The 24453-nt window shown below is 42.8% G+C and overlaps 1 protein-coding gene across 3 annotated transcripts in view; it reads left to right on the forward strand.

Annotated features, from left to right (window-relative positions):
• LOC109917987 (uncharacterized protein KIAA0513) overlaps positions 1-24453 on the forward strand; it is a 123166-nt gene that overhangs the window by 16955 nt on the left and 81758 nt on the right. For all 3 annotated transcript variants that reach the window (XM_048605547.1, XM_020517885.2, XM_048605543.1), the window contains exons 2-3: positions 15776-16234; positions 21245-21344. In XM_048605547.1, coding sequence (XP_048461504.1) covers positions 15909-16234; positions 21245-21344 — 426 coding nt within the window. In that variant the 5' untranslated portion in view covers positions 15776-15908. The remainder of the gene's footprint in view (positions 1-15775; positions 16235-21244; positions 21345-24453) is intronic.

Below are 24453 nucleotides of genomic sequence, written 5' to 3' on the forward strand. Positions count from 1 at the left end.
CCCCCCCGCAGCAGTATCCAAAAAGGTATACTTGTTTTCGAGGGGAATGGCCACAGGGGATTCTTTGCACTCTCTGCCAACTCCCTTTGCCTTTCCTGGTGGTCACCCAGCTACCCTCTGCCTGCATTTTAGATGTGACCACTTCACTCAAACTCTTATCTATGATGCGCTCAGCATCTCGGATGATCCTAAGTACATCCAGCTCCAGCTCCCTAACACAGTCTCCTAGGAGCTGCAGCTGGGTGCACTTCACACAGATGTCATCAGGGACAATGGTCTCCCACATCCTGCGGAGGAGCATGCCACTGCCCTAACTGCTGTCTCAACTGCTCTAAGATCAAGGGGAAAGTTAAAAGGACTTTACCTAAGCTTACCTGTACTTTTTGCTGAGCCGCTGCTCACTGAAGCTTGTCGTGCCAATGCCTTACTTCTCACTCTGCTACCAACAAATTAGCACATTGGCCAGTCACTCTGCTTTTTAAGCAACATTTTCAAATAGTCTCAACATTTTCAAATAGTCAGGAAAAGCCAACATGGATTCGTGACAGGTAATTCATGCCTGACTCCCCTCCTGTAAGGGTGGTAGCAGCAGAAACCCTCATAACATTTAAGTGTTTAGATGTGTACTTGTGATGCCAAGGTATATAAGGTATTGGCCAAGTGCTGGAAAATGGGATTAGAATAGTGAGGTGGTGGTTTTTGACTGGCGCAGACTCAGTGGGCAAAAGGGCCTTTTTCTGTGCTGTAGACTTCAATGACTCTGAGCTGGTAAGCTTGTACAGTCTCCCTGCTATAGTTAGTAAACACTCTGATTCCATAAAGCAATTACTATAACTTTATAAAGCAAATGTTTGTTTATCAGCCTGGTTGAACAGGTTTCCTGAAGCTGATATGTCACTATTCCAGCAGAAGATTGTCTTAGTTTTGGGAAATGTAACACTTTACCAGCTTTTGCCACTAAAACTACACCCATAGCTCTTCAATGCTGTGCGCATCCTGCTTAAAGGCCCATGCATTTATTGTTAATGCCCATGGTTCACATTTGTTTCCTGGAATGGACAGTGTTCAGAGAATCATAGAATCCCTACAGTGTGGAAACAGGCCCTTCAGCCCAACAAGTCCACACTAACCCTTGGAGCATCCCACTCAGACCCATCCCCCTATAACCCACACACCCCGAACACTACGGGCAATTTAGCATGGCCAATCCACCTAGCCTGCACGTCTTTGGACTGTTGGAGGAAACCAGAGCACCTAGAGGAAACCCACGCAGATACGGGGAGAATGTGCAAACTCCACACAGACAGTCACCCGAGGCTGGAATTGAACCCAGGTCCCTGGTGTTGTGAGGCTGCAGTGCTAACCACTGAGCCACCATGCTGCCCTGTTTGTGGAACTCAATTAGTGAAGCTCTTGGGCACATTGATTTTCCCCTTGGGTGAAGCAAGAAACATGCCGAATCCCCCAGAACAAATGGAAAATGAATTTTGTACAGTCATCCAGCATAGCAGCAGACCCTTTGGCCCACCAAAAAGCAAACTACACTAATCCCATTTACCTTCATCCAGATGCTTCTTAAATGTTGAGAGTATGGGCCTCCACCATACTCTCAGGCTGCATGTTCCATATAACTGCCTCTGGATGAAAAAATTCTTTCTCAGACCACCTAAACCACTTGCTTTTTACCTTAAACTTGTGCCCTCTGGTTTTAGACACATCTGCAATGGGGAAAAGATTCTCATAATCTACCATGTCTATGCCTCTCGTAATTTTGTATACCTCAATCAGTTTGCTCTTCAGCCTCGTGTGCTCCAGGGAGAACAAACCCAGCCTATTCATGCTCTCCTCATAACTGAGGCTTCATCTCGGGCAACAATCTCCTCTGCACCCTCTCCAGTGTAGTCACGTCCTTCCAGTAGTTTGGCAACCAGAACTGCGCGCAGTATTCCATCTGTGGCTTAACCAATGTTTTATCAAATTTTAACTAGACTTCCTTGCCCTTTATATTCCACCCCCTGGCTAATGAAGGCAAGCATCCCACATGCCTTCTTTACTACCCTGATTGCCCTATGTTGACACCTTCAGGGATCTATGGAGTTTGACACCAGAGTTCCTTTTTTCCTCAGTACTCCGTAAGACATAGGAGCAGAAATTAGGCTATTCGGCCCAATGAATCTGCTCTGCCATTCAATCATGGCTATATTTCTCAATCCTGTTCTTCCGCTTTCTCCCTGTAACCCTTGATCCCCTTGACAATCAAGAACCAGTCTTTCTCTGTCTTAAATATACTCAATCACCTGGCCTCCACAGCCTTCTGTAGCAATGAATTCCATAGATTCATCACTGTCTGGCTGAAGAAGCTTCTCCTTATCTCCGTTCTAAAAGGTCTTGCCTTTACTCTAAGGCTGTGCCCTCGGATCCTAGTCTCTCCTACCAATGGAAGCATCCTCCCAACATCCACTCTTTCCAGGCGGTTCAGTATTCTGTAAGTTTCAATTAGATCCCCCGCACATCCTTCTAAACTACTTCGAGTATAGATCCAGGATCCACAAACATTCCTCATGTTAAGTCTTTCATTCCTGGGATAATTCTCGTGAACCTCCTCTGGACCCGATCTGGAGCCAGTATGTTCTTCCTGAGGTATGGGGCCCAAAATTGCTCACAATACTCTAATTGTGGTCTGACTAGAGCTTTATAAAGCCTCAGACGTACATCCCGGCTTTTATATTGTAGTCCTCTCGAAATAAATGCCAACATTGTATTTGCCTTCCTAACTACGGTAAAATAGGGCAAAGTCAGCAAGTTTTCATCCAGAAGAGGTCATGCCTGACAAGTCTGTTAGAATTCTTTGAAGAGGTAACAAGCAGGTTAAATCAAGGAAAGCCAATGGATGTTATCTACCTGGACTTCAAGAAAGCCTTTGACAAGGTGCCACATAGGAGGCTGCTGAGTAAAATAAGGGCCCATGGTGTTAGAGACAAGGTACTAATGTGCGTAGAAGACTGGCTATCTGGCAGAAAGCAGAGAGTGGGGATAAAAGGGTCTTTCTCAGGATGGTAGCCAGTGATTAGTGATGTTCCGCAAGGATCGTGTTGAGACCACAACTTTTCACTTTATACATTAATGATTTAAATGAAGGAACTGAGGGCATTCTGGCTAAGTTTCCAGGTGATATAGGTGGAGGGACAGGTAGTATTGAGGAGGTGGGGAGGCTACAGAAGGATTTAGACAGGTTAGGAGAGTGGTGAAGAAATGGCAGATGCATTACAACGTGGGAAAGTGTGAGGTGATGCACTTTGGCAGGAAGAATAAAAGCATAGACTGTTTTCTACATGGGGAGAAAATTCAGAAATCCGAAGTACAAAGGGACTTGGGATTCCTAGTCCAGGATTCTACTAGGGTTTACCATACTCCCTAGGGACCAACCGTTCATTATGCACATCCTCTCTTATTTGACCTCCCAAAATGCATCACCTCACACTTATTGGGATTAAATTCCATCTGCCATTGCATGGCCCAATTTACCAGCTGATCAATATCAGATTGTAGCCTGAGACCGTCCTCTTCACCATCAAGAACACCCTAATTTTCATGTCATCTGCAAATGTACTAATTATACCTTCTACATTCATGTAGTGATTGGAACCAGGTGGACCTCTGACTACAAGGTTCTTGACTGGGGCTGTTAACCTAGGCCAATCAGGAAAGCCTTGACTGACCAAATATAACCGGGAGATTAGAATCTTCTCAGTTGAGGACAGACTTTCAGCTGGCTGGCCACAGCCAGTGTACTGTGCACTAGTAAATAAAGGGTGACTTGGTGACGGGATACCGCCCTCCATGCAGTTATTTCAATTCACATCCAAGTTGCAAATGTACATTACAAGCTGAAAGGGTCCCAGCACTGATCCCTGTGGCACACCACTGGTAAAAGGCTTCCAATCACAGAAACAGCCCTCTGCCATTACCGTTCGCCTCCTATTTGCAAGCCAGTTTTGGATCCAGTTTGCCAACTTGTCTTGGATCCTATGGGCTCTTATCTTTTGGACTAGCTTACCATGTAGGACTTTGTCAACAGCCTTGCTGTAATCCATGTAAACCACATTAACTGCACTACTCTCATTAAGATTTTAGCCAGCTTTTAAAAAAACGCAATCAATTATTCAGACAGGATCTCCTTCCAACAAATTAATGCTGACTATCCTTGATCAATCCCTGTCTTTCCAAGTGTTGATTAACCTTGTCCCTTAGAATGTTTCCAAAAATTTCACCACCACTGACGTCAGACTAACTGCTTTGTAATTACCTGGCCTATCCCTGCTGCGCTTCTTGAACAAAGGAAACACATTACCTGTCCTGTATTTATCTAGCATTTCACCTGTGACCAGCGAAGTATTAAATATCTCTGCCAGGGCCCCAGCAATCTCCTCCCTTGCCTCCCGTAGCAGCTGGGGATACATTTCATCAGGCCCTGGGGATTTATACATCTATATGGCAACTAAAAACCAAATATCTCCTAAATAATTTTGAAATGTTCGAGAACCTCACCATCCCAACTGATATCTCTGGCTACAACACTTTTCTCCTCTGTGAATACAGATGAGAAATACTCATTTAAGATCTCACCATGTCCTTTGCCTCCATGCACACGTTGCCCCTTTGGTCTCTAATAGGCCTCACCCATTCCCTGGTAATTTTCTTACTCTTAACATACCTATTTAATACCTTGGAGATTTCCTTAATCCTGTCTGCTAAAGATATCTTGTGCCCCTCTCTTTGCCCTCCTACTTTGTTTTTTAAGCAACCTATACTTTTGAAGGGCCTCCCTTGATTCTAATGCACTCACTGACATATATGTTTCCTTCATTTTATCAAACTCTCGATATCCCTTGACATCCAGGGTTCCCTAGACTTGCCACCCTTGCCCTTCACTCTTGGACAAACATGCTGACCCTGAATTCTCACTGTACCTCTTTTAAAAAGACTACTTTTCAATGTAGAAAAATGTAAAATCATCCACCTTGGACCCACAGAAGTTGGGGAGAGTCCTTTATGAATGTGAAAAGTTAAAATCTGCAGGAGGCAAAGAGCTCTATATACACAGATCATTAAAATGTCATGAGCAGTGATAGAAAATAATCAAAACAGGATTGAATGCTGACCTTGCATTCTAGAGTCTACATATAAAGGTGATAAAAGTCATTCTTCAGCCATACAGAGCTGTGTTTAGACCATACATGGAGCAGATCTGGGCACTGCACCTTTGAAAGAGTAATTCATCTGTTTACTAGAACAGTAACTACACTTGAAGACTTAAGTTATGAGATGCAATTCTGTAAACTGGAATTATGGTTCCTGGATCTAGAAGATTGAACAATATTTTGATCAAAGTTCTTGAATTTTAAGGAGAATGGGGAAGTAGACAGAGAAATGTTTTTTTTTCTGGTTGGAGAGTCAAGGACTAGTTCAACATCACCTGTGGTTCATTTAATCATAACCTTGAGTCTATGACATTTGGATATCAACCCTTCCATTATTGGAAACAATTTTTAACTTATTTACTTTCTCTAAAACCTTCATGATTTTAAACATTTCAGTCAAATCTCCTGTTCACCTTTTTTGCTGAGATGAACTTCTCCAGTCTCTCCACGTAACTGTAATCACTCACCTTTGGAATCATTCTTGTAAATTTCTTTTGAATCCTATCTAAGGTCTTTACATAGTTGCTAAAGTTGATTCCAAAGTATAACGACACTTTTTTCTGACACATCTCTTTGGACTAAAAACTTGCTTAAAGAAAACTGAAGTCCTGTGTCAATCTGCAGTCCAAGAAGAAAACAGACCACCAGGCTTTGAGATTGAGGGAACCAAGCTGAATGCCAAAAGCAACTAAGGCATTAAACAGGCTCCACAATGCATATGGGGAGATCACAACCTTAGAGCACAAACCAAACTCAAAGTATATAAAACCTAGTCTTTGCCACCCTTCTCTATGGCACTGAGTCATGTTGCTATCGCATAAACATTCTCGAGCACTTTCATCAGCACGGCCTTGGCAGCATCTTTGGGATCAGCTGGAAGGCTAACACCGCAAACATTGGGTCCTGGAAACAGCCAACATCAAAACCATAATCTGCATTAGGTTTGTCATGTTACCCTGATAGACTATAATCTCCTGCTGAAGGTTGTATGTACGGACAGCTCAGCACTGGGAAACCGACTAGGGAGGCCATGTGCAAATGTTTCAGGGACTCCCTCTGTTTGTACCACACCGACCATCACTAGTGGGAAGTGCAGATCATAGATCACGTTACCCGGAGATCGTACATTGGGAGTGCGACAGAGACTTTCAAGGGAAGAATCAGCATGATAGAGAAATAACAAAGGATGCAGTTGTCCCCAGCAGTGACTGCATCTTCACCCGGACATACTGTGGGGAGAGCCTACTATTCAAAGATGGGCCCAATTAACCACCAGTGGGTCTATAAGCAATGAGTAAAACCTTCCTAAAATCTTCATTCGTAAAGAAGTGTCAAAAGAATGTTAGTACCCACAATTGGATACACTACTCCAGTTTTTAAATTCATTCATGGGAAATGAGCATTTCTGGCAAGGCCAAATTTGTTGCCAACTCGCTAATGACCTGAACTGCTATAGTGGCTATACCCACAGTTCTGTAAGGAAGGGATTTCCAGGATTTTGACCAATACATACAGGGAGGCAATGGCCTAGTGGTATTTTTGCTGGACTGTTAATCCAGAAACCCAGATAATGTTCTGGGGACCCGGGTTCGAATCAAATTCGGTGGAATTTGAATTCAGTAAATATCTGGCATTAAGAATCTAATGATGACCATAAATCCATTGTCACTTGTTGGAAAAACCCATCTGGTTCACTCATGTCCTTTAGGGAAGGAACTACCATCCTTACCTGGTCTCCAGACCCATAGCAATGTGGTTGACTCTTAACTACCCTCTGGACAATTAGGGATGGGCAATAAATGCTGCCTAGCCAGTGATGCCCTTATCCCGTAAATGAATAAGGAATAAAGACATTGAAGGTCCAGCAAGGGGCGGCACGGTGGCTCAGTGGTTAGCACTGCTGCCTCTTAGCGCCAGGGACCCAGGTTCGATTGCAGCCTCAGGCGACTGTCTGTGTGGAGTTTGCATGTTCTCCCTGTGTCTGCGTAGGTTTTTGCCGAGTGCCCCAGTTTCCTCCCACAGTCCAAAGATGTGCAAGTTAGGTGGATTGGCCACGCTAAATTGCCCACAATGTTCAGAGATGTGTAGGCTAAGTGAGTTAGCTAGAGGAAATACAGGGATGGGGTTAGGGGATGAGTCTGGGTGGCATGGTCTTCAGAAGGTTTGTGTGGACATGTTGGGGCTGAATGGTCTGTTTCCACACTCTGGGGATTCTATAATTCAATATAGTCCCTAGTCAAGATGGTGTGTAACTTGGAGAAAACTTTCAGGTGGTGTTCCCATAACACTAGTAATTATTCTTTTCAGTGCAAAAGGTTATCAATGTTTATTGAAGTCATTGTTTTGTACTGTTTGTTTGTAGATTATTATTATTGGCCGTAGCTTGTAGGTGAGGATAATTGTCTTCTGTGAGATTGGAAATGGCCAAGAAAGCTGATTTGGGATCTGCAAACTTTATGGCATGTTGAATGTTTGTTGTCATGTGGGATGCCTGGTCATGCGGTATTAGTTTAGGTCAAAGATTGTTCTTTTCACCACTCTTGTTTTTCCTCTTCATTTTTTTGCCATTGGATCTGGGATCCTTCCAGCAGACTTTGCCTCCATTTGATTCGGTCCAGAGTATGGTTTCCCAGGAGTTGCTGTCTGTGTTGCATTTCTTCATTTTGGCTTTCAGCACCTCCTTGAAGCATTTCTTCAGTCCTCTTGTGGTTTGCCTGTCCTGGAACCTGGTATCTGACATCCAAACTATAAATCCAACGCAATGAATTGGGCATCATTGTCAATGTCAGACTTCTGTGAAAGATTATTTCCAAGGTCGTGGAATCATTCCATATTTTCCAGACACTCATCACAAATCCTAACCAAGAGGGCTGGGGTGTGAACATTTTGGAGTTTGTTGATGGAGGACCTGGGTCTTCTGAATGAGTGTAAATCCGTCATCTTGTCTGCCTCAGTAAATAATGGCCTGTTTCTGCCACAGCACCCTCTGCACCATCATCAGCATTTTGAAGCTCAATAACTGAAGCCAGGGTGGTCTTGGTTTGTGATTTGAATCGTTTGAGATTAAAAGCTTCAAATTAGAATGGGTTCCATAGTCTACTTCCTTGGCTCTGGCACAGAACCTGCACAGTGAATAAGATAGGATTGATCAAACAGGATGATGGATGGTATGGGTCCCCGGGCCACTTTGCTTATCATAATGGCCTTTTAAGAAGTTTAGCAATACTCAACAATCAGGACTGTGGCAAACAACTTCTCAACAGTAGATCAAAGGGAGGAAGAAATGCCATCTGGAATAATTTGTGTGACATGGGTTTGCGTACGCTGCAGCCACAAAGTGCCAAGTGTGTAGTGTTAAAGAGACGTGTCTATCTAAAAATTTTTCTTTTGCGGAGGACAAGTCCAGCATAATTTCTGTGGGAATCTGTGCACAAAAGAAACTGTTTTTTAATCAGTAGAATTGCAGTATTGTAATTTGCCTCAGTCCTTGCTGAACCGAATTTATCCTTTTAGAACAAAACTTTTATGAAATAGCCGAGGAATGTTGAGAACATATTGGTGAAATGATAGTGTTTGAACGTAGTTCACCAATTTTCTCGGTTTATTCCACTCTGTGTTAGCAAGGTGGCTCAGTGGTTAGCACTGCTGCCTCACAGACACCAGGGGCAAATGTCTGCGTGGAGTTTGTACATTCTCCCCGTGTCTGTGTGGGTTTCCTCCAGGTGCTCCAGTTTCCTCTGTCAGTCCAAAGATGTGCAGGCTAGGTGGACTGGCCATGCTAAATTGCCTGTAGTGTTCAGGGATATGTAGATTAGGTTGGTTATAGGGGATGGGTCTGGGTGGGATGCTCTGAGGGTTGGTGTGGACTTGTCGGGCGAAGGGCCTGTTTAAAAGCTTTTGGGATTCTGTGATTCTATGGTCTATTTTGGTACTGTGGATTATCACTGACTAGTTTCAATGTTTGTCAGTGTTGTTCCGTGCGATGTTTTTAACATAATATCAGTGTTGTACAGCATGGAGCTGTTTTGTTTATTTGAGGTTAATTGCTCCTTGTGTACTTGTTTGAGGACAGGCTGTGCCGAACTCTATCCATTATCACTAATTAGTTTTCTTTCAAGGTCAGGTTATGTAGAACAGCCTGATGCAAGCTGAAAGACTTTACTTTCAGTACTGTTTGCTGGAGCCCATCTAATTTCATGAGTGGCAGGCAGAAGGCGGAGTAACCTCTCTCTCTGTTCACACTGCTGCCAGTTATCAAGATCAGTTGGGATAGTTTGTTCATGTGGAAAAGTCCTTTCTTGGCAGGCTGATTCTCACTTTTGAATTTTTATTTCAGGGAGAGAAGACTTGCATTGGCCCTCAGCCTCACAATTTGTTTCTGCACCTTGCACATTGTTTCTGCTTTCCAGAGATTTTTCTTGGTCATGATGTGGTTAGCACTGCTGCCTCGCAGTGCCAGGGCTGACTGTATGTGTGGGGTCAGCACATTCTCCCTGTGTCTCCGTGGGTTTCTGCTGGGTGCTTTGGTTTCCTCCCACAGTCCAGAGATAAGCCATATTAGGTGGATTAGCCATGGTAAGTACAGGATGACGGGGCTGGGATCTGGTCGGATGCTCTTCGGAGGGTTGGAGCAGATTCAATGGGTGATCGGCCTCTTTCCCCACTGTAGGAATTCTATAGTCAGAGATCTACGGAACAGAAAAAGGCCCTTTGGCCCATTGAGTCTGTGCCAGTCAAAAACAACCACCTAACTATTCTAATCCCATTTTCCAGCATTTAGCCCATAGTTTGTGCGCTTTGGCATCACAATTGTACATTTAAACATTTCTTAAATGTTGTAAGGATTTTTGCCTCTACCACCCTTTCAGGCAGAGTTCCAGATTCCCACCACCCTCTGAATGTAATACTTTTACCTCACATTCCCTCTAAACCTCCTGTCCCTTCCTTTAAATCTATGCTCCCTGGTCACTGATCGCTCCACCCAGAGGATAGGTTCCTTCCTATCACGTCTGCCCTATCTATGCCCCTCAAAATTGTATATATCTCAATCATGTTTCATTCCATCCCCCACAAGTCTCCTTGGCTCCAAGGAAAACAGTTCCAGTCTATCCAATTTCTCTTCATAACTAAAACTCTTCAACCCAGGCAATCCTGGTAACTAAAACAAATTACTGGAGAAACTCAGCAGGTCTGGCGGCTTCTGTGGAGAGAAGGCAGATTTAATGTTTCAAGTTCAGTGACCCTTTAACATCCTGGTAAATCTCCTCTGGTTGCTCTCCAGTGCAGTCACATCCCTCCTATCGTGGGGATTCCAGAACTGCACATACTCTAGCTGTGGCCTTACCTGCACCTTATACAGTTCCAGTGAAACCTCCCTCTTAAACTCTGTGCCTCGCCTAATAAAGGCAAGCATCCCATATGCTTTCTTAACCCTTTATCTGCCTGTCCAGCTACCTGAAGGGACATGCACACCGAAATCACTCTGATCCTCAGTGCTTCCCAGGGTCCTATATATTCCCTTGCCTTGTTTATTCTGCCCAAGTGCATCACTACACTTATCCAAATTGAATTCAATCTAGGTGCCACTTTTCTGAAGCAGACATAAAGATCTTGTTAGGCTGTGACTACAACATGGCCTGGAGCAAGTGGCAGCTCAAATAAGTAGTCTGGAGTATAGAGCTGACCTCGCACAGCAATGCCTCAGGCTCCACCCTAGGCGGGAGAACTGCGCACCTCGGAAGGCATGGCATAAGGAATATCGTCAAGGACATAGGACATAGAACAGTACAGCACAGTACAGGCCCTTCGGCCCACAATGTTGTGCCGACCTATTACCTTCTCTAAGATCAATCTACCCTGCATACCCTACATTTTACTATCCTCCATATGCTGATCCAAGAGTTGCTTAAAAGTCTCTAAAGTATCTGACTCCACTACCACTGCTGGCAGCGCATTCCACACACCCACCACTCTCTGTGTGAAGAACCTACCTCTGACATCTCCCCTATACCTTCCTCCAATCACCTTAAAATTATGCCCCTCGAAATAGTCATTTCCACCCTGGGGAAAAAGTCTCTGACTTTCCAGTCTATCTATGCCTCACCATCTTGTAAATCTCTATCAAGTCACCTCTCATCCTTCACTCCAATGAAAAAAGCCCTAGGTCCCTCAACCTTCCCTCATAAGACCTGCCCTCCAGTCCAGGCAGCATGCTGGTAAATCTCCTTTGCACCCTCTCTAAAGCTTCCACATCTTTTCTATAATGAGGGACCAGAACTGAATACAATATTCCAAGTGTGGTCTAACCAGAGTTTTATAGAACTGCAGCATAACCTCGTGGCTCTTAAACTCAATTCCCCTGCCAATGAAAGCCAACACACCATACGCCTTCTTTACAACCCTATCAACTTGGGTAGCAACTTTGAGGGATCTATGGACGTGGACCCCAAGATCCCTCTGTTCCTCCACACTGCTGAGAATCCTGCCATTAACCTTGTATTCTGCATTAAATTCGACCTTCCAAAATGAATCACTTCACACTTTTCTGGGTTGAATTCCATCTGCCACTTCTTTGCCCAGTTCTGCATCCTGTCAATGTCCTGTTGCAACCTACAACAGCCCTCCACGCACAGAGTTAAGAGAGGTCAGTGCCAGTCACTTGGGAAACACTGTTCAAGTGAATCTCAGAACTCTGTGAGACTACAGGTCCTATTAACTTACTGACGTTAAAGCAAAATACTGTTAAATGGGCTGACTTTAAATGTGGGCTTGCATCTGGGCAAGAAAAGCTAACCAGCCAGCGATGCCAAAGTTCCACAAGTAATAAATTTTTTAAAAAGTGTTTTTCAACTGGAGGAGTGCATTAGGAACTGATCTTGCTGAATGTTCATACACTGAATGCAAAGCACTGCAATGTCCCTGGGAGGACAAATCTCAAATAGGTGTTGTAGACCGTTGTATTTCAGAATCGAACTTCAGAAATAACAAGGTAGCATTTTGAACCCATAGTTGATTCAGAGGTTGCAAATCTTTCTGCAGAAAGGGCCGCACAAAAGCGCAGGGCTTAGCACTGCTGCCTCACAACGCCAGGAACCCGGGTTTAGTTTCACCTTCGGGCAACTATCTGTGTGAAGTTTGCACACTCTCCCCGTGTCTGCGTGGGTTTTCTCTGGGTGATCCAGTTTCCTCCCACAGTCCAGGGATGTGTAGGTTAGTTGGATTAACCATGGGAAATGCAGAGTTACAGGGATAGGGTAGGGGTATGAGTCTGGGTGGGATGCTGTTCAGAGGGTCGATGTGGACTCGAATGACCTGCTTCCACACTGTAGGAATTCTATGAATACAGCTGCTATAATTATGCATCTGGAACTGTATCCTGCAACCATAGATCTTCCAACATGAAATCAACCTTCCAGTGTGTCTGCGCAGCCAATTTTCATCTCTGTAACTCATCACTTTAGAAAACCAATTAGTGATTCCTCAGACTGAGTATCAGTGTATACACTTCAGTCACCAGCAAACTTTACTCTTGCAAATAGTAAGCATCACTGACTGACATTATGTCAGATTTTCAGAATTCTTGTGCTTTTATTTCAATTGCGACCAGTTATGGAGAGTTAGAAAATTGCATCACTCTGGCAGTTGTGAAAGAGCTAAACTGAATAAATAAAAATGGACAAAGCTTGGAGAGTCCACATATGTAACACTTTGCCAGATGCCCTCTGGTGATTCAAGGATAGTGGAGTTATTTGATTCATCCCTTTACTTTCATTTAAGAGCCACGCAAGTTTGCATTTAGGGCAAGAACAATATTTACAAAGATCAAAAGTTTTGTTGAATAAACAACATCAATAGGTGAGTATGGTTTTTCCACCTCCTTGTGGGTATGAAACAGTCCAGCAGACTAAACAAGGTTACATATCTGAGCATTACAGAATCACTGAGTCATTTTGGGTTAAGTTCCATTCTTCGGTATCCCTACATCACAATTGGGAATGTAGCCAAAGGCTACCTCTTGGTGCCACTCTGTTCTCACCAATTTCAAAGAATCATCCTTTAGCACTTATCTGTCCAATATGACAAGAGTGTACACTTGTAAAGCACTTGTGACATTGTGAAATTTCCCCAGGTGCTTCAAGATATTTGCTAAAGTAAACATTTGTTCCTTAAAAACAGAGACAGAAATTACCAGCAGAGAATGAGGAAATGGCTTAGGTATTGAACAATTATTTCGTCTTTGACTTAACTGTAGAGGAAACATGTTACTTCATACAGTGTAACCCAGGGCTACGAAGAGGGAGGAAATGAATGTAATTAATATCATTAGAGAAAAAGGAATGGAGAAATTTAAGAGATTAAAACACGATAGCTCATAAAAAATAGCTAGAATTCCCACTCTCACTGTGGCTATGATCTTCCTAAATCCCTTAGATTTGGGAACGGCAAATGTTTGGAAGTTGGCAAATGTAACACCACTTTTCAAGAGAGGGAGAGCAAACAGGGTTTTTATAGGCAGTTAGCCTAACATTGGAGCTATTAGAATGCCTGACTCTATTTAAAGTTGATAAGTTACCAAGACTTGGTGGGTACATCTGATGATACCAAGAGAAATAAGCATGGAATTTGTGGGCATGTTTTTCTAATCCTCCTTTGACATGGGGAGATACCAGAAGAGTGAAGAATTGCGAACCCTTGTTCAAGTCTTGATTTAATTTAGGAAAACCAGCATTGATTCAGCAAAGGCAAATTGTTTTAACTAACTTGATTAAGTTTTTTTGTTAAGGTAACTGAAAGGGTTAAAATGGGTGGCATGGTTGAGCTGTAGACTGACTTCCAAGATGTATTTGATCAAGTGCCATGTATAGTAGTCTTATTAGGAATTGAAGGGCAGCCTGGAAACGAAGTTGGCTGAGTGACAGGAAACAGAGAATTGTGTTGAGTGGTTGTTTTCTGATTGGAGGAAGCCTTATTTTGGGGTTTCCTAAGATCCAAGTTTTTATATCAGTGATCTAGAGAAACTTGGAAGTATATGTGAACTGTGGGGAGAATTGTGATTGTCTTCAAGAGAACATAATACAGACAAGCCGATGGAGTGCAGGCACACATGGCAGAAGAATTTTTTTTTCTTATTCATTCACGGGGCTAAGGTGTCACGGGCTGGACCAGTATTTATTGCCCATCTCTAATTGCCAAGTGGGCAGTTAAGAGTCAACCACATTGTTGTGGGTCTGGAGTTACATATGGGCCAGATCAGGCAAGGATGGCAGATCGATTATTATTCAATTCAAATTCCACCAGCTACCATGGCGGGATTTGAATCCAGGTTCCCAGAATATTACCTGGATCTCTTGGTTAATGATCTAGTGATTAGAACCACTAGGCTATTGCCTAACCAAAGAATGCAGAGAAGTGTAAAATCTTAATTTTGGCAGGATGAATGAGGAGAGGAAATAGAAAGGAAAGAGAACAATTCAAACAAGATGTAGATCCATTGCTGCTGCACTAATTGGTACTCCGAATTGCCTCTTGTCCTTTCTCAAAGTTAATCTAAACATTATGATACAATGATCACTGCCCTCTTAATGATCCCCACTGACACTTGTTGTACTTGTTCCACCTCATTCCCCATAACTGGGTGCAGCAGTGCCTTAAATAAAACCAAAGTACTGTGGGTGCTGGAGATCTGGAATAAAACAGAAAGTACTCGAGAAACTCAGGGCTGGACAGATGCTGCCAGACCTGTTGAGCAGACCTGCTGAGTTCATCCAGAATTTTCTGCTTTTATTCCAGTAGTGCCACCTTCCTTATGGACTGGTAATGTATGGATGTAGAAAATTCTCCTTAATAGTTCAGAAAGCCTTGTCCCTCTTCACTCTTTATACCATTACAACCCTGGTCTATATTAGGATAATTCAAGTCCTCCATTATAATGACTCCTTTTTTGCACTTCTGACTAATTTCCTTGAAAGTTTCTTCATCTATACTCAGCTGTGATGGTACATCTTTTCTTTCTTGGTTTCAATTAAATAGACCCTTTAGAAAAGTAATTTTGGACTCTGGACTCAGAACTCTCTCCATAGATGCTGCCAGACCTACTGAGTTTCTCCAGTACATTCTGTTTTTAAATAGACTCTGCCCTTGACCTTTCTAGGAACTGGTTAAGTTGCTGAAGTAGAGAATTGGCTTAGATACTTTGGGCCTAATGGCCTCCTTCTCCTGTTCCTTGTGGAGATGAGCATGCAGGACTAAGCTAAACATAGTTCATCTAAAGTTGTCGCATTGTCATGAGAGCCTTTCTCTGTATCTAAACTGGCAGTGTTTGATGAGGTCAGTGTAGAGCGAGCTTTACTCTGTATCTAACCCAGTGCTGACCCTGTCTTAGGAGTATTTGATGGGGATAGTATAGAGGGAGCTTTACCTTGTAACTAAGCCATATTGTACTGCTGTGGATTTTTGAAATAGGAAGTGTTTAATTTCATGGAGATAAATGTCTTAACACTAGATGCAGAAAACAGAGTATCTGCATACAGATACAAACCATTTTCTCCAATTTAACTATGTGTGATTTTGTTCAGCTGCAGATAATCGCATGGTTGCAGGCTAATGTACAATGGGGGTCCATACTGCTGGATGGAATAACAGACGACCGGAACCATTCTGAACTTTATATAAAGCCTGCAATCGTAGTGTTGTTCCTTCTCGGACAGAATGGGTACCCAGGATGTTCCCCTTGGTAATCTTGAAGGTCTTGATTCTGATATGATCAAGGATGAGTCACTTTGTTTGACCAAAGTCATTGGCAATGGTCACAGCAAAAGGACAGGCAGGACCGAGAGTGATGACACTGACTCTGCTGACAGTGACAATGATCTGGAGGATTCACCAACAAACACAAACTGGGACTCTTCCAGGAGAGCCTCATCAAATGAATCATTTTCTTCACGTCAGAGTGCAAACTCAGTGTTGGATGATGAGACAGCATTAGAATGCCGAGAATTCATGAGGAGATATGTTGAGAAAATCTTCAGTGGAAGGTAAGCATAGAATGGGAGCTGAATTTGGCTGTTTGTAGCATCCAGCGTTTTCCTTTTTCGGGTGTTGGCCACTGCAATGGCTTTAATAATTCAAAACCTCACCCAATTCATAATTAAAAATGTATTATTATCTCCTCCAAAAGCTCAGTGTAGCTGAAACTTTGAAACCAGCAAATGCCAGGTTTGATTTAGCCTGTAAAAGAGCTGACCTTAGCCAATTTAGGAAAATCAGACAGTGCTCCTGATGTAAAAGTAGAAATTTCTGGAGATTGACTATCTGTTGACTGTTGCTGGCTGTGTACAAATGATAAGGTAGTTTGCTGATGCTCACTGCTTAGTCTGACGCATTGAAGATGGTTACTTGGATGAACTATTGATAGCTAATGAAATTTATCCTGGAAAAAGAAACATAGCAATGTAACCACACAGAAAAAGGACATGCAGCCCATCTTGTCTGCACCAGCTTTTAAAAGAAACTAACCACCCAGACTGATTCCACTTTCCTGCCCTGGTCTGTAGCCTAACAGACTACAGCTCTTCTGATGAAGATCCAGGTTCCTTTGGAATAAGTTGAGGGTTTAGAACATAGAACATAGAACAGTACAGCACAGCACAGTACAGGCCCTTTGGCCCATGATGTTGTGCCGAACTTTTACCCTAAACCTGAGGTCTATCTAACCTCCACTCCTACCTTATACTATCATCCATATGCCTATCTAATAGCCGCTTAAATGCCCCTAATGAGGGCAACTCCACTACCCTCTCCGGCAATGCATGCCACGACCCTACCGCTTTCTGAGTAAAGAACCTATATCTACCTCCACTCACTTTAAAACTTTGCCCCCTTGTAATAGCTACCTCCACCCTAAGAAAAAGTCTCTGGCTGTCCACTCTGTCTATACCTCTGATCATTTTGTACATTTCTATCAAGTCACCTCTCATCCTTCGTCATTCTAAGGAGAAAAGCCCTGGCTCTCCCAACCTTTCCTCGTAAGACCTTCCCTCCATTCCAGGCAACATCCTGGTAAATCTCCTCTGCACCTTTTCCAACGCTTCCACGTCTTTCCTGTAATGAGGCGACCAGAACTTGACACAATACTCCAGATGTGGATGAACCAGGCTTTTGTATAGCTGGAGCATAACTTCACGGCTCTTGAACTCAATCCCTCTATTAATGAAAGCTAACACACCATACGCCTTCTTAACAATTCTATCCATCTGGGTAGCAGCTTTCAGGGAACTGTGGACATGAACCCCGAGATCCCTCTGCTCCTCCACGCTGCGAAGAATCTTTCCGTTAACCCTGTATTCTGCTTTCAAGTTTGTCCTTCCAAAATGAACCACCTCTCACTTTTAAACATCAAACATCAAGCATCAAACTGGACAGTGAATTCCAGACACCCATAACCCTCTTGATGAAAAAGATTTTCCTTGTGTTTCCTTTAACCCTTCTACGAATCACCCGAAATCCATGTTCCCTGGTAATTGACTTCTTTGCCAAGGGAAGCAGGTATTCCCTGTCCAAACCCCTCATTAGGTTTGTACATCGTGACTAAGTCACCGTCAGCTGCTTCTTGTGTTCTGAGGAAACCCTAGTCAATCCATCTGTCAGTCTTCCCTCATACTTGCAATTTTCAAATCATCGCAATATTCTCACAAATCTCCTTACTGAACAATTATGTCTTTCCTGTAGTAGAGTGATGAGATTGTACTCAGCATCTCAGCTGTGGCCTAACCAGTGTTTTATACAGTTTCTGTATTACATCCCAGGAGACAGGATGGGAAAAAAATTACCAAGAAAAATGTCAGCTAGATGGTAATTAATAATAAAAAGGTCGCCCGCAATAAGTAACCTCAGTCGATTTTCCTCTATATCTTTGGGTGTGTTAGTTTAGAATATCAACAGGTCAGTTTGCCCTATATTATTTTCACAAAGAGGAGTCGATGGCCCGGTGTTATTATTGCTAGATTACTAATCCAGAGACTCAAGTAACGTTCTGAGGGCTCATGTTTGAATCCTACTTTGGTAGATGGTTGAATTCAAATTCAACCAAATATCGGAATTAACATTGTAATGATGATCATGAAATCATTGTCAATTGTCATTAAAAACCCATGTGGTTCACTAATGTCCTTTAGGGAAGAAAACTGATGTCCTTACCTGGCCTGACCAACATGTGACTGCATATTCTTGTGGGTGATTCTTAACTATTCTCTGGACAATTAGGGATGGGCAATAAATGCTGGTTCAGCCAGCGATGCCCACATTCTGTGAATGAATTTTAAAAAAGCGAAGTGAATGGAAATGATCCAATTCTGGGTCCTGGAGTACTAGAGCTTTGTATGTTCACTCCAATCCTCCTATTCTTTGATCACTGGCTTGCTTTGGTCCTGTGAAAACTCTGGGTAAAATTCATTGATTTCTTTGCACTGTTTCCAGGACAGTGTCTGGTCCCTTGATTTCTCATTAACATCCATTCATTGATTTACTTAACAACGAATGCTCAGTCGGTTAGTTTGGAAGAAGGGTTAAAAAATGTACTTTTGTATCATGACCTCAGAACATTTGTAGTATTTCACAGCCAGTGTCATAACGTTTTGAAGTTTACCCTTTATAAATTCAACCTGATTTTTCTGATCAGCTGAAAATGTTCAAGATGTTCAGTCATTCCATCCTTAAATACCGCCTCCAGTAATTTTGCGACACCATATGCTCGGCTAGCTGGTCCAGAATTCCCTGGTTTGTCACACTTCCCTTTCTTGAATATGCCAATTTCTCAATCTAAAGGAATGGGGAGAACTTTGGAAGATCATATTTAGGGCATCTACTATGCCCTTGCCTATTCCTTTCAAAATCCTTGGATGGAAACCATTTGGTCTGGGTATTTATCACTTTTTAATGTCATTGTTTTCTTTATTCCTGTTATTTTGTGAATGTAACACCACTATTCCAAGCAGGAGGGAGGGAGTAAACAGAGGTCTGCTAGCCAGTTAGCTTGACATCAGTATCAGTTAAGTGATGGAGTTTGTTATTATGGAAGTCTAACAATGCACTTGGAAAAGCATATTGTAATTAGAATAAGTCATCATGGTTTTACAAAAAGGAAGTGTTCTTTGACAAGATTATTAGAATTGTTCAAGAATGTAACTGGTAGGGTAGATAAAGGAGAATCAGTGGATGTAATATTCTTGGATTTCTAAAACGTAAAATGCCACATAGAAGGTGACTACCTAAGATAAGGGCCCATTCGGGATAATACATTATCATGGATAAAGGATTGGATACAGAATGTAGGGACAAATTAGGCATTTTCAAGTTGGCAGGCATTGAGTAGTGAAATGACGTAAGAATCAGTACCGGAGCCTCCGCTATTTGCAATGTATGTGAATGACTTGGATAAAGAGACAGTGCGTAACATATTATTACATATTGTTTGTTGATGATACAAACTATGTCGGAATACAATGAACAGAGGGATAGCACCCTCTCTTTTACTCACTCCCTCCTTCATGCCCTCTATCCTTCACACTCTCTGTCTCACTCCTTTGCACCCTCCTTCTCAGTCCCTCATACTTTCCCTTTCATTCCCTTTCACCCTTCCTTTCACTTCCTCGCTCCCTCTCATTCCTTCCCTCCCTGTCACTTCCTCTTTCTATCTTTTTCCTTTGCTTTTACTTTGTTCCTGTCCCACTCCTGTCCCCATTCCTCCCTTCCCATCTTCTCTCACCCCTCCCTCTCTCCATACTCCTCTCTCTGTACTTGTCTCTACACCCTTCCCTACCCCCACCCCGCACTTGTACCCAGCCTTTCTTGCCATTTTCCTTTCTGTGCTATCTTTTTCACTCATGCCACTCTCCTTCATTTACTTACCTGCTTTGGCTCCAGGCATTATTCACTGCCTTTTGACTGCCTCCTCCAGCAGAGAGGCACCTGTATTAGAAGGAGAGAGGCTCGACTTCCCCTGGCTCAGAGCTTCTTCCCTGCTGTGTCCATGGAACAATCATCCTGCTTATTGCAGTCTGTCCCTTGAAGCACTCTTGCCTTAGCTGCTTCTAATGTACAGCCTTTGGTTCAACAAAGCTATTTCCATTTGCACTGTGGCTGGCTCTTCCAATCAGAGTCTGTTTCTCTCCTGCACTTGCTGCTGATGTGTTCACCAGGCAGTCTGTCAGCTGCAAATGCAGGAGAGAAGCAGCATGTAATTGGACAGCATCTCCTTTCAGAATTTTCCACTTCTGTGTCTTGTATTTGGAACTCTTGATGATGAAGGATAGGACTCCTTGGCAGCTCTGTTATCCAAGGGCTGCTTGTCAGACAAGCCTATTGTAAATGGCTCCCATTACACATACATCTCACCAGTGCGAAATGTAGAAGTAATCAAGTGGGCTGCTTTGTCCTGGCTGATGTCAAGCGTCTTGAATTTTGCTGGAGCTGCACTCATCCAGGCAAGTGGGGAGTATTCCATCACACTCCTGACTTGTGCCTTGTAGATGATGGACAGGCTTTGAGGAGTCAGGAGGTGAGTTTCTTGATGCACGATTCCTAGCCTCTGATCTCCTTGTGTAACCACAGTATTTATATGGCGAGTCCAGTTCAGTTTCTGGTCGGTGGTGATCCTCAGGATGTTGATAATGGGTTGACAGTGATGGTAAATGCTTTGAATGTCAGGAGATGATGGTTAGATTCTCTCTTGTTGAAGTTAGCCATTGCCTGGCATTTATGTGCCACAAAAGTTTTTTGCTAATTGTCAGCCCAAACCTGGAAATTGTCCATTTGTACATTTGGACTCATACTGCTTCAGTATCTGTGGGATTGCAAATGATGCTGTACCTTATGCAATTGTCAGCAAATATCCCCACTTCCAATTTATTATGGTGTCAGTCAAGTTTCCAGCAAGACATAGGAGTGTGAAATGTGGTGCGAGGGACCAGAATGGAGGAGTGAACAGGGGAATTGTCTCAATTTTGAGGGAAAACATTGTCTAATTTTGTCTCATTCTCATGTTGCAGGCAAGAAATTGACCAGGAGGAGAAAGCTCGATTCGGGGAGCTCTGTTCTGAAGAAAACAGCCAAGGCAGAGAGTGGTTTGCAAAATACGTTAGTGCCCAGGTGTGAACAAGGCTGCGGCAACGTGCAAAATTGCTAATTGGGTGATTTTTGGGTGATTGTGTAGCCTCTGGGTGGAGTAGCTGGGACTGAGTAATCACCTCTGGGGCAGGTGATCTATTCTGAAGCCACTGCAAGTGGTAACTGAACGTACACTGGAATAAGTGTTGGCCATTTGCCTTCCTGAAATATAGGTTGTAGCCATAACTAACCACTTTTTGATACTCTGTTCTATGTGTCCAATATCCTCTTCAATCACTTGATTTAAAATGAAAACAGACTGTGCAGGTTTACTCAACAGATCTGGTACATCTGTGGACAAAGAAACATGGTTAATATCTCAGAGCTGTGATTTTCATCAGAACTAGAAAAAGGTAGAAATGTAAGTTTTAGTAAGGTGAAAAGGGAGGATAGAGGGAAATTTAAAAAAAATAATAAAAGAGAAGGTCGGGTGGAAGGCAGGAGAGATTGACGAGTCAGAGCCAGGGGGAGTGGTAATGGGACAAGATTTAGAAAAAAATGAACACGTGTGTAGAAGTGTGAAAAGCAGGATCTTGAATCACTGACAATGGAAAATAGAAAAGAGAAACAATAGAGAAAAATAATCAACAGAGAAAAATAATCAGCAAAGAAAAAGCAAAATTTGAGCATAAGTTATGATCTAAAATTGTTCAACTCCATGTGAATTTAATTATATGAACATACAGATTAGGAGCACTCTGTCCCTCTGGTCTGCTCCACCATTCAACAAGGTCAAGGTTGATCTGGTAACTCTATGTTCCTGCTTACATTTATAATCTTTCACAAGTTTGCTTTACAAGATTCTATCCACCTCAACCTTAAAAATATTCAATGACCCTGCCTCCATGTTCTCAGCCCAGACAGTTTCAAAGGCACATGACCATCTAAGAGAAAATTTCCTCTTCATCTCCATCTTAAATGGGAGACCTGTGATTTTTAAACTGTGTCCCCTGCTCTGTGATAAAGGATGTAATAGCAGAGCATTTAGATACTATAATATCATCAAGCAGAGTCAGCATGGCTTTGTGAAGAGGAAATCATGCCTGACAAATTTATTAGCATTCTTTGAATTCAGTGGAAGTAATAAATGTGAGGTTATCCACTTTGGTAGCAAAAACAGGCAGGTGCATTATTATCTGATTGGTGATAGATTGAGAAAGGGGCTGATGCGATGAGACCTGAGTGTCCTTGTGCATCAGTCACTGAAACGTACAGGCGCAGCAGGCGGTGAAGAGGTCAAATGGTATGGTGGCCTGATTCGAGTACAGGCGCAGGAATGTCTTATTGCAGCTGTACAGGGCCCTGGTAGGACCACTGTTTGAGTATTGGGTGCAGTTTTGGTCTCCTGTCTGAGGAAGGATGTTCTAGCTATTGAGGGAGTGCCAAGAAGGTTTACCAGACAGATTCCTAGGATGGCAGGCAAGAGAATGAATTGGTTAAAACTATATTCAGTGGAATTTAGAAGAATGAGGGGGCGATCTCATAGAAACTTGAATGTATTATTACCAAATTTGTGAAAATAGGTGGGAATGCAAATTGTGCAGCTGACTCATAGAGTCTACAAGAGTGAGCAAAAACCTGACTGATGCAATATAACTGTGGGAAAATGTGAGGTTATGTGCTTTGGCAGGGTGAAAAAAATGAATATTACTGAAATGAAGAAAGACTGCAGAAAGCTACAGAACAGAGGATCACAAAAATAAATCACACAAAATTAGCATCCAAGTTCACTGGATATTAGGGAATGGAAGTGGGATAGTGGCCTTTATTTCAAACAGAATGGAGTATGAAAATAGGGGGAAGTCTTGCTCAAACTACACAAGGCACTGGTCAGACCACAGCTGGAATACCATGAACTGTTTTCGGCCCCATATCTAAAAAAAGATACATTTGCATTAGAGACAGTCCAGAGAAGGTTTGCCAGGCTGATCCTGGGAATGGTGTGACTGTCTTATGAGTAGGTTGGATATGTACTCGTTGGAGTTTAGCAGAATGAGAGGTGACCTTATTACATGGAAAATAGGAGCAGGATTACGCCATTCGATCCCTTGAACCTGCTCTACCATTCAATATGATCATGGCTGATCCTTTGCCTCAAAGCCGTATTCCTGCTTTCTCTCCATACCCCATGATGCCTTTCAAATCTGAAAATGTATTTATATATTTTGTCAATATATTCAGTGACTTGGTCTCCACAGCCGTCTATGGTAGAGAATTCCACAGGTTCACTATCCTTCGAGTGCTGAAATCTTGCTTCATCTTAAGCCTACCCCAAATGCTAACACTGAGCCTGGTTCTAGACTCCTTCACCAAGGAAACCATCTTCCTTGTTTCTAGTCTGTTGAGCCGTGTTAGAATGTTTTAGTCAGATCCCCATTTATTCTTATTGAAATAACATTCTTAGGAGACTTGAAAGGGTAGATGTGGAAAGGTTGTTTCCTCTTCTGGGAGAGTCTGGGACCAGACGGTATAAACACAAAGTAAGGGGTTGCCCATTTAAGGAGAATAGGAGGAATTTCATCTCTGGTGCTGAATCTGTAGACTTGTTCACTGCAATGGGATGTCAAGGCTACGACATTAAGTATTTTTAAGGCTGAGATAAGCAGATTTTTAATCGATAAAGGAACCAGGGGATTTGGGGAAAAGGCGGGAAAGTGGAGTTGAGGATTATCAGATCAGCTATGATCTCATAGAATTTGAGGAGTGGACTCGATAGGCCACATGGGGCTGTTTCCCCATGATGGATGCAGGGAAGTTAATGGATGATGTGGATTGGTTGGGCTTAATGGCCTTTTCCTACAGTGCAGGCTGTGAGATTATTATTAAAATAAAACAAAGAACTGCAGATGCTGGAGATCTGAAACAAAATCAGAAATTGCTAGAGAAATTCAACAGGTTTGGCAGCATCCATGGGAAGAAAGCAGAGTCAACATTTCAAGTCTAGTGACTCAACTCTGTTTGTGAATTACGATGGCTGACTGATGGCCTCTCGTAGCCGACTCTAGTATTGCAACACTGGCAATATAAAGGTGGTGTACTCATGGGCATTGTACTTCATTTGCTCTGAGCGTTGACAGTGATAACTGGCAAT

The sequence above is a fragment of the Rhincodon typus genome, chromosome 15 (genome assembly GCF_021869965.1).
Source record: "Rhincodon typus isolate 14 chromosome 15, sRhiTyp1.1, whole genome shotgun sequence".
NCBI classification, from domain to species: domain Eukaryota; kingdom Metazoa; phylum Chordata; class Chondrichthyes; order Orectolobiformes; family Rhincodontidae; genus Rhincodon; species Rhincodon typus.